Source organism: Brachionichthys hirsutus, chromosome 21 (assembly GCF_040956055.1).
Source record: "Brachionichthys hirsutus isolate HB-005 chromosome 21, CSIRO-AGI_Bhir_v1, whole genome shotgun sequence".
Taxonomy (NCBI): Eukaryota; Metazoa; Chordata; class Actinopteri; order Lophiiformes; family Brachionichthyidae; genus Brachionichthys; species Brachionichthys hirsutus.
Genome location: NC_090917.1, coordinates 8,251,387 through 8,262,180, shown reverse-complemented (window position 1 = coordinate 8,262,180; position 10,794 = coordinate 8,251,387). Strand labels below are relative to the sequence as shown.

The window sequence follows — 10,794 nt, the reverse complement described above, 5'->3', positions numbered from 1 at the left end:
CGTCGCTCTGAAGGCGTGAACGCGGCGCAGCGTGACGTCTGAACGCTCCACAACACACTCGGTACCTTACGGAGTACTCCAGCTGAATCTGTATGCTTTACTTCGTCACATTGTTATATCCAGAGCGTAATGGAATATTTAAATGCAAAGGTAACCGAGTCATTTACGAGTCATCAGTTGATTCTGACCAAATTGACCGTCTACTTTTGACTGACTGTATATAGAGACCGTTTATTACTATATTATATATTACTATAATACCAAGTTGCACTAAAATCTGCCGTCGTTTTTGTGTAAAACTTTCGTCCGACCGATCGACCAACCGTTGTTTGCTGAGATAATACATGATCTCCAAAGCTGGTTTCACACTGATGAAACCTGCAGCATGCGACAGTTAATTAGCTTTAGATGATTGATCAACTGTTTTTTTTTATCATTAGCTAATGGCTTAGGTACGGCTTTTAACATTGTTAGTGTCACAAATGGTGCCTCTTTTACATGCATCTTTATTATCGCTACATTAACCTAATCAAAACATTTTTTAATGTGAAAATCTGCTTTTTTTTAGGAAATAAAGAACCTTTTTTTTTACATTTTTGCATTCATTTTACATTCAGAAAGAAAAGCAGCCCAGTGTGTTCGGACGTCAGGCACATGTTTTCATTTTATTAAGGTAAAACATCATTAATATGTCGACCCAGGAGGAGATACATGGGCGTAATGAGGGAGGGGGGGGGGCGTGAGAGTGGCTGGTGTCGGGGAGGACGATGCAAAGGACAGGGTGAAGTGGAGGAGGTTGGGCTGCTGCCCCTCAGAACAAGACAAAAGTACAGTAGTAATGTAAAACGTCAACCATTAGTTGTTAATGAACAAAAGCATCGCAGTACTCTTCTGTGAACAGGTAATACTAAGCAGTAATACTGAGTTCTGGCATCGGCTGCAATGACCAGATTCCACGACTAAAATGACCTCTTTGTTTTACACGTTTGACTCCGTCTCTTTTCATTGTAAATCATTTGCATCAGGAACACAACCGTCACACTACTAGTCATTTTCACATTAATAGCAACCTACAGTATGTTTACTACAAATACACTTCCGTATAAAGTGCAATTGGGTGATTTTTAATTCTTTATTTAGGAAAGATCTCGTCTAGGTTTCAGATTTCTTCTTCCAGAGTCAGAGAAGATTCTCATTTTCAGCAATTGACTGTTTGCTAAACCCCAAAAGGCTTTAAGGAATGGACCAAAGGGTAAATGTAGTGGTGTAGCTGCTAATGTTGCTGGCAGGTATTAAAACACAGCACAGATAGTATGGGAGATATTTTTAGTTTGTCTGAAGTTGTTGTATGAAATGCATTAAACCCGATGGGGAAGTGTCAGGAAGCCAGTCGGAGGAACCTGCTCTACTCTCTCTGCTCTGCCTGCCTGGTGTGTGAACTCTGCCTGTTTCCTGGAACTCGTCTACTGCCTGCCCAATTCTGATTTGTCTGCTGGAAACATTAAAGTTACGTTTCTGGATTCCCTTCTGTCGTGCTTTTAGTTCAGGCCGAAGTGTGATCTCAGATGAAGTGAGCGATTAGTGCAGATAAAATAATGAAACTAGAAAATCTAGTTAAATCTAAAGTTTTTTGTGACATTGATGTGAAACGAATGAACAATTTCTGATTCACCCGAACTGGGTTAGCACCGCCCACTTTCTCTTCAGGCCACGCCCATTCCTGGAGTAAGTTAGTGCGTTGAACCGACAATGATGTGTGTGTAAATACGCCATGATAGAAGTCAGTAGTGGCGGTGCCAGCAACACACCAGACGTTGGTATGAAACAGAAATCCAGCTCTGGTGTGACGTCATTACAACGTACCCTAAACCCGTTGATCGTTGGCATGGTCACAATGATGATGCAATCAGCAGCTTGTAAGGAAACTGCAGGAAGGGAGGTTGTAGGAAATAATCGGTACTTCTGGAAAGAAATACAGATATTTATTCCGATCAGGTGGTTGACGATTGTGTTTTATTTTTCCAGTTGAAGTTAAATTAATCAGATATCGATCCCCTCGATATGATTATGGATTTTGTTAGCAGTAATCTCCGTTGATGCAGCTGATTAGGATATTAATCAAACGGCTCCATGATGTTGGTGACGATAGACTTCGGGTGGATGGAGATCGAATCGCTTTGACATGTCATCAAGCCGGTGATTCTTCGCTGACCTGGCCGGCGTTCGTGCTGCTTTCCTGTACCAGGCAGCCAGCAGGAGTTTTAACATTAGAGATCCCTTACTTCCTTTCAACTAATAGAAATCGTCCGTTGTCAAACTCCAGACCCGTAATAAAGGTCGACGGGCATAGGCCAGGGGTTTAGCCAACAGCCAATGGCTGCACACGCCTGATATTAGCTTGGTCTCTGCTACTCGCTAACCTCTCGGGTCAGAATCCCTCTCCAGCAGCGTTTCTTGCAGCGCAGGGCAGAAACACACACTGACTGCAGCCTCACGATGCTGCGCGACGTAAAGCTGCGCGACATTTACATTTGAATCATTCACCTCATCCTTCGGCTCACGGTTCCCGTGCCATCATCTCACCTCGGAAACTGTGACCTGTCACTATGCGACTGCTTCATTCATCGCTTCAGCAGGTTCTAACAGAATCCTTCTCCACTATGGGAAGAGTCACGAGGGGTCCACAGCAGGCGCCGGGTCTCGAGCCATGCAGCTCCCGGGTAGGAGTCCAAACAAAGAGCTCAGAGAGCACTGGGGTCAGATCTCTAAGTCCACCGGCCGGATCTCCCCGGTATTATTCTCCCGCACCCACAGCTCTCTGTCCTTGGCTGGGTCGACACCCTGCAGGAGCTGGTCCACCGGCTCCACGGTCTGAGAACAGACAGAGCATCAGTCAGCTCAAGGTGGCCGCAATGTGGCGCCCTCTGCTGGTGCATTTAGAACAACGATCGCACTGACGGGCTCTAAATTCTACAAGGGAAATCAGCTCCTTTTAACGCTTAAAACATGAATGAAATGAAAATCTGCTAATGTGGAAGCTCTCAATGTGAAACTCGCAGCAAAGGTAGAGAAAATTGTTTTGTAACTGTTTCATTGTGATTTTGTTCTGAAGCCTCAGATAGTGATGCGGCTGGTTGTTTGATGACGACTGTATTTAAAGGGTGAAATTATATAACACTAATTAATGCATTATTATAAAGTATATTATTAAATAAGCAAAAAAACACAAGAATAATGACTCAGTAAAATCATTCATTTAACAATGAATTTGACTGGTGCCTATTTTCCTTCAGATTTTTCTGATCCATTCCGTCCTGCTTCTCGTGTTTGACACCGAGGTGTGCTTACACTTTGGTTGAACATGTCCGTCTCGTGCCGCAGGGTGGTGTACTGACACAGATGCCGCCTGATCATCTCCACCCGCTCCACCTCCAGATGCTCCAGCTCCTAAGAAGAAGAGCAGCTCGGGATGAATGAGTCACAGAGAAACCTCCCCTGGAGTGGAAACGAGCGTCCACAGCGGGTACAGCAGAGAGAAGACCGGGCGTCTTCAGCTCTTTGAAATAATCCAGCCTGCAATAACATGGTAATAACAACAACAGAACTTGGCACTTCCATCTTCATGCTTCTTACCAGACTTGTGGTGACCACCTCCTCAAACCATTTGGACTGAGACTGGTTATAAAGGTCCACACAGCGCATCAAATCGTCTCCTGTTGGTGTGAATAGAGAGAACGGCATCAGAAGCACGGTGGCGTAGCGGGTTCGATTCCACCTGGGGCTTTTCTGTGCGGCGTTTGTACGTTCTCCGGGGGTTCTCTCCGGGTTCCTCTCTCCTCGGAAAGCAGGCCATTTAGGTTAATTGTGATTGTGAGTGTGAACGTCTGTCTACGTGTGGCACTATGATGAGCTGGCGCCTCATCCAGGGAATACACCGACTCTCGGATCAAAGAAGAAGAATGAATGGATGAACTAGACCTGATAAAGTGTATGTTAAATTGAACACCCTCCACTAGGTGGCGGTACTCCACAGTGCAATGGCTCCACCTTCACTCTGCTAATATGATTATCTGATGGAGTGCAGAGAGTCTGGACTGATAATAGATTCCATTATGATAGCATGTTGATTGATAAAGGGAAATATGTAATCTGTAATCCAACGCTGCATCCTGCCGGCAGCAGCAAACACAAATCATCTGCCAGATTAAATCAGAGAGGAAATGATGCTGATCATGCTTCAGCAGAAGAAGCGCCCACAGTGAAGCCTGCTGACATGCTTTCTGCTCTGCATTCATATTAGTGTTGTGTTCTTCTTTCAGACAGGGGGGGGGGGGGGTCCCATGTAGGGGCCCCTCCCAGGATTCCAACAGTTCTCCAGACTGAAGTTTACACCTACAGGTGACTTCTTCAGTAATCTAGACCGGATCTAATCCCCCTGTCAGAGGAGTGTCATGGACTTTATTTGTTAATCCAGGCGTTTCCCTTCAGGCGCTGTGCAGGTTCCCGATAAACATGCCATTTGATCTCATTTGATCTCATTTAATCTCGTTTTATCACATGCTGATTTCTTCAGTATGAGAGCTATGAACCATTCAGAGCACAGACCTCCATCACACAGTAAAGCTGAATGTTATAATAACAACACAGATCAGCAGCTCAACTAGAACCAATCAAATATTTCCTTTTCAAACTATCAATAAACCACAAATACTAATAATAAACTAGAAAAGCACTCAGAGGAACACATTTTGAAGCTTCATTGACTGCAATGTTAATGAAAATGTCAAACTGATCCAGAATCCAGGATCTCTTCTGGATCATCACCAAAATGTAATCGACTGTTCCTGGTAACATTCCCAACATTTCCTAAAGATTTCATCAAGATCCGTCCGTAACGTTATGAGTTATGTTGCTAAGAGACAGACAAACCAACGCCAGAGAATTGAATTGAATCTCGCCGGAGGAAATAAAACATTTAAGGGTTGGACATTAAATGTAGCTCTGCGTCTCTGCCGCCATCTTCACCGTCCGCCAGATGCCGTGACCACGGCAACAGGGGCTCATATCAGCAGCATGGCGGAGGGACCGTCCGTGTAGGGAGGGCCTTGCCTGGATTCACGGCTGTGTGTGACAGCATGTGGTCGTGTCTGGATGACTTATGACATCACACTCCAGCAGACAGTCCACATCTGTTTGCTCTTAGCCTCAGGTCTGCCCCCCTGCCACGCCCGTTTTTCCCCTTGCACCGTATTTGAACGAACTACTTTGAGAGTATACTGCTATTTCCTGTTCAGTCGCCTGAGGGAGGCGTGAACACTGTGACTGCATCAGAAGGTGGTCGGGCTCGTCTGGCTATCTGCACAACATATCGCTCCCACAGATATTCAGTTTTGACCAAAATGGCATCAGATTATAGTTAAATGAGTTCGAGGTGTAGCCCCCCCCCCCCCCCCCCACCCAACATCCGCTCCGAGTAAGAAGTTTGCTCATTGCCGTGAAAAAAATCCCGATGTAACATATATGTATATATATAAAGAGATCGCAATTTGCTCACATTTATCATGATTTGTTGACAATTCAATAAATTTTTATTTCTTTAGCACCAAATCAAAACAGAAAGTTATCTCAAGGAACTTTACGGGTGTAGCAGGGAAAGACAGAACCCAACTTAGCAGGGAAAGACAGAACCCAACTTAGCAGGGAAAGACAGAACCCAACTTAGCAGGGAAAGACAGAACCCAACTTAGCAGGGAAAGACAGAACCCAACTTAGCAGGGAAAGATAGAACCCAACTTAGCAGGGAAAGATAGAACCCAACTTGCCCCTCAAGAGCAGGCACTTTGGAGATGGAGGCAAGGAAAAACTTCCTTTACCAGGCCGAAACCTTGAACAGAACCTAAGACTCCTAGCGGGCGTCATCTGTCTGGACCGGTTGGGTTGAGAAAGAGAGAGAGAGGCAGAACTACAGCGAGACAAAGACACAGAGACAAGGACAGGAAGGATGTACAAGATATAAACTGCTGAGCAAAACACTGACGAAAGAGCTGCTATATAAAACTATAAATGCTAATGCTAGCCTTAAGGATAGCCAAGCTTTTTCTTTTTTTTTACATCTTTCGGAGATTTGATGACTTCAAAAAGTAAAAGTCGGCTCAGTCAACCCCCGTCCTTCGCTCCTCCGTCCGGCTTTAGTGATAAAGCTCATGAATCACGGAGCAAGATAAACACAGGATCTTGGCTCACAGCCGATGAGGGGCTAAAGAAACCCCGGAGGAGGACAGGGAATTATGTCTAGCGAGCGAAGCATTTACTCAACGTCTGCTGATAGTGGAGTCTGATGTGCAGCTGGTCTGAGAGCAGCGGTGACGCGACACTCTGCCCGGAGATCCAGGAAATCCACGTCCACACTGCTGTGGTACCGAAAAGCTCTCCAAGGAAAAGCTTCCAAATCCCTTCATTTATGCTTGTTTTGGGTGAAAGCTCTTTTATCTTAGCATGGCGGGTTATCAAACCAAAAGGTGTGTGTGTGTGTGTGTGTGTGTAAATGACAGCTGCAGAGGCTTGTCAGTCTGCTTGTCCACCCCGTGTTCACACCCTGCAGAGATGCCCCACAGTAACCCTGCGCTTTGACCTTTGACCCCTGGCTCTGACCTGCTTGTGTGGATTTCCTGCGGGCCTTCTTGATGTCTTCTTCGACCTTGCTGTTGAGTTTGCTCTCCAGCTGCTGAGTCTTGAGGTCCAGGTCTTTCTGTCTGTCGGCGAGAGCTTTACGGGCCTGTCAGAAAGTAAGAGGCTGAAGTCAGTGAGTGGGAGGAGTCACAGAATTTAGCCTCGTCCACCGGCTCATTGACAGCCGTGGGAGAAAAGGCCCCCAATCTGCTGATACATGGATGAGCTCTACCAACATGGATGTTAAAAACACTGGCAGTCGCCACCCAGTCAGAGTCAGTCCAGATTAGAGACAAGGTCATCTGAAGGTTTGTCAAGGACGCAGGCGGCGTGTTGACAGCACGGCTTGAGTCGGGGAATTCCACCAAAGAGAGGCAACATTCACTTCAATTCATCACAAAGATAAAAGAGTTGGCTAAAAACGTTCTCTCAGTGTTCCTCCATCATCCTTTCCTGTTCCGCTTTAAATGCTCGGTGGTCCGTCGGATCAGTGAAAGCTGCTCGGATGAAAGGAGATGAAGAAACACTTTGTGTGACTGTTGGGATAAATAAGTAGGAATCTTTCCCGGGACGGGAAACAGCCTCGTTCCAAAGCCTCCTGCTGCCGCACACAGATGCACCGAGGCTAAACCTGAGTAGCTGCGCTTCTTACGTCTGCGTGTTCCCACGTACCTTCTCCACGGCTGCGTAGCGACCAACCAGCTGCTTCCGTAGGTCGGCGACGTGATGGTCGAACCGCTTCATGTCCTTCTTAAAGTTCTCTCTGAAGGTCAGGAGAGGCTTTTCCACTTCGCTCTGGAGCTGGTCAAGCAGAAAAACAATCATGATTCAGCACAAACGGATGGAGATGAACGTTTGCAAGCCTCGTCCTGCTGGAGAGCGCACGCCGCGAAGCGCTCTGCGTGCGTGCGTCACCAGATCTACTAGACCAGGGGGATACGCTGCAAAGGCAAGATGCATTCCTAGTTCCTGGACAGTCCGGAAGTTACGTAAAATGTGAAATACAAATTGCAGTTTTATGTTTTACCGCTTCTGCTCTGTCAAACTCAACATCGCTCGCTGCTCCAAAGCAGGTGGATGGAAAAGCTTTCATTTGCCATCGTCCCAAATTTAACAGCCACGTAAAACACGATGGATGTGGACGGAGGCCTCTGTGAATTTTCTTCTGTGTGTTTTCTGACTGTCGTACACATACAGACAAAACTGAGAGGCGCCACCAGAAGTCGTTGCAATTACTCGGGAAAGACACGCCAAATATCTCCGGGCTACGACGTTTCTGCTGGTGGCTACAACGAGAAGACGCTTAAGGTGCGTTATTACAGCGTCCTCTCATCGCCTCAACAAGAGGGGGAGGGGCCGCCAAGGCGACGTGGGGGGGGGGGATAGCGTGATGAATTACCTTTGAGGAGAACTTTAAATGAACCTCAGCTTCGTCTGCGAGGCTCTTCTTCAGCCTGGCCCAAGCCTCCCCCATCGTGCTGAGAAGAGATAAGAGGGAGCGTTTAATATCACGCACAAGAAAGGAAGGACCACACGGGCACCAGCAGAGACGGGGTTCACCAGCCACAGACAGTTCACCAGAAGACGAGGCCGCGTGGGGCCGGAGACACGACTAGTCCCATTCTCACAGCTCCCCTAACACTTGATATGTTCCTTTCGGAACGTTGGAGTGAATAAAACGTAACACAAGAAACACACAGTGAGTTTTGAAAAAGAAACTGTCGTAAAAATCCCAAGCCGCAAAGTCACCTCTACAATACACAGACGCGTTTATGCTCGATGGTCGAATCCAACTCTGTCTCAGAAGACATGAGCAGAAAGTCGAAATCCGGTCCACTCCCGCCCCTCTGCTAAAATAAGACCGAACTCTTATGACCATGTCGAGAACATTGAAAACATGAGCAGCAGGAAAAAAGAGCTGTTTGTTCGCAGCCCATGATTCCAAGCTGCAAGCGACATCTGGAACGTCTCAGGAAAAAGTATATCCCGCCATATACGCCCCCCCCCCCCCCCCCCCCCCACTAAAACATCTCATGAGTGTAGCGCTATGCAAAAAGTGATCCACTTCGCTAGCAGACACATCGACCATCGACGGCAGAAGCTGAACAACAAAACAGCAGCCGTCCTGTTTCACGCCAGCGCTGGCCTGGAGAGTCAGAGAGAAGAATAGCAGCATTGTGGGCGCTGATCTGGCTGGTGTAATCTGGATTCTATATGGAACAACTCGCTCTAATACCGTTAATGTGAGGAAGGATGATCCGTCTAAAGGCAGCAGGGGAGGGGCGGGCTCACCAAACCTTCAGGTTCCTCACTTCCTGGTTCTGATATAACTGTATCTAAGAGGAGCGACAGGAGGCCGAGCTCCAGGCGAGAGCTGGCGGACCTGAACGAGCTCCGGGGAAGCTTCGCTCAGCACCAACGGAGGTGTTGCACCTGTCGTAACTCATCATCAGTCGCTTTAAATTAAATCAAACTCTAATCCAAATCGCAGGAACAACGACGAGATGGATCTGCAGCTCGCTTTATCCTCCGGGCCTGTTTGAAGGTCGTTCGCCAGGTTAACGTGGAATAGATCCTGATCCTGCTCCTTGAACAGGATCCATTCCAACATGTCACCAGTTATCTTCTAACAGCATTAGACGCCGGTGAGAAGCTAATAAACAGTTGAAGCACTTCCTGTTTCCCTGCGCGAACAAGGGCCGGAAGGGAAGTTCTTTATCACCCGGCCTCTTGGAAATTGCTTCTTACTGAAAGCCATGCGCTGTAATTCCGGAGCCGTGTTGCTATGCACTCTCACCGTCTCCCGGTGGAATCTCCTAATAAGGACGAGTTTTAATAACGATGTTATAACAAATCACAGCTTCTCTTTGTGGACGCCTTCGACTGGGCCCGCCTCGCTCAGCTTCCCGTGAATGTCGCCTCAGTGTGATATTCCCTCCGCTGGCAGACCGGAGAAAAGAGGAGTGGCTGAAAACTCCTCCCGATTCTCCTTTCCTTACGGCTCCATCCCATTGGCCTCATCTCAGCTTCACTCTCACCCCCCCCGTCTGCACATCTGCATCTCCTCCAGAGGTGTATCTCCGAGGCTGCGTAGGCTCCAAGGGAACGCTGCACTGATACACGTGAAGCGGTGGGCTTGGAACTTAGTAATTAAACTCTGCAGTGGAGGATCCCCCCCCCCCCCCAGCATCTCCCCCGACCCACCACAAATAGAAACTCATTACGAAGGGAACACTGAACCATTGTTCATCAAAGGTTTTGCAGCTCATCTGTAAGCATAAAGAAATTACTGCTGTTCATTTTAACGAGTTTGTGTGATTAACTTTTTTTTTTGCTTAAGGATTTTATTGATAAGACAAAAATACTATAAGTTCCCCGAGCCTTAGAACCTTTTTCAGTTCAGCACAAAGCGCACAGAAGCGGAACATTCTCACAATGAGAACCTTGGACCAGTGAAATTTGGCATTTTTACTTGATAAATTGCTTTCTGATGCGTGTTGGATTATCCCCCTGTCAATCGCCTGACACTGAATCTTATTTGCGCTGACCCTGACCTTTGACCCGTGAAGAAATGTGTCGGTTGTGGTGCCGTAAAGCATCACACTGCTATCATCTCTAGTCTCTCAAGCTGCTGCGCCACACAGTCGCCATGTGTGTCGAGTCACTCACCCTTCTTCCTGGCCCGCGAGCGGGATCTGGGAGAGCTTGGAGAGATTCTTGGCGTACTCTTCTTCTATCTTTATCCTGAGGGGGAAGTAGAGAGTTTCACTACCAGCAAACCTTTATTGCAATCTGGCTGTTTCCATGCGTTTCCTGTGTTGTGCAATTTGGTTAAGTAAATGAAAAGATTAAAAAAAAGGGGAAACAGCGGGTTTATTGACAGCTGTTTTCATGGTTTCCATGGTAACCTTAGGATGAAGTGGCAAAAAAACCCAAACGGGAGATTGATCATGCTGATACCTTTCTCGTATGAACTCGGCCATCTCTTTCTGCGTCTGTTTCCCCTTCAGCTGTTTCTGCAGCAGAACCTCAAACCCCGTGATGCAGCCGTTGCCCTGGGCGTCCTTCTTATCAGCCTGAAGATAAACATGTGAAGGAGAGAAGAACACACTGAACAAACACTCG

General features: G+C 47.1%; 1 protein-coding gene across 1 annotated transcript in view; it reads right to left on the bottom strand.

Moving 5' to 3' along the window:
* Positions 1–2,757: 2,757 nt before the first annotated feature.
* Positions 2,758–10,794, bottom strand: part of gas7b (growth arrest-specific 7b) — a 28,541-nt gene continuing 20,504 nt past the window's right edge. Inside the window, exons 7-14 of the mRNA XM_068754579.1 lie at positions 10,630–10,745; positions 10,339–10,413; positions 8,069–8,147; positions 7,342–7,470; positions 6,652–6,775; positions 3,634–3,713; positions 3,349–3,447; positions 2,758–2,871 (exon numbers count right to left, since the gene is read on the bottom strand). Of these exons, the coding sequence (XP_068610680.1) occupies positions 2,758–2,871; positions 3,349–3,447; positions 3,634–3,713; positions 6,652–6,775; positions 7,342–7,470; positions 8,069–8,147; positions 10,339–10,413; positions 10,630–10,745 (816 nt within the window). The remainder of the gene's footprint in view (positions 2,872–3,348; positions 3,448–3,633; positions 3,714–6,651; positions 6,776–7,341; positions 7,471–8,068; positions 8,148–10,338; positions 10,414–10,629; positions 10,746–10,794) is intronic.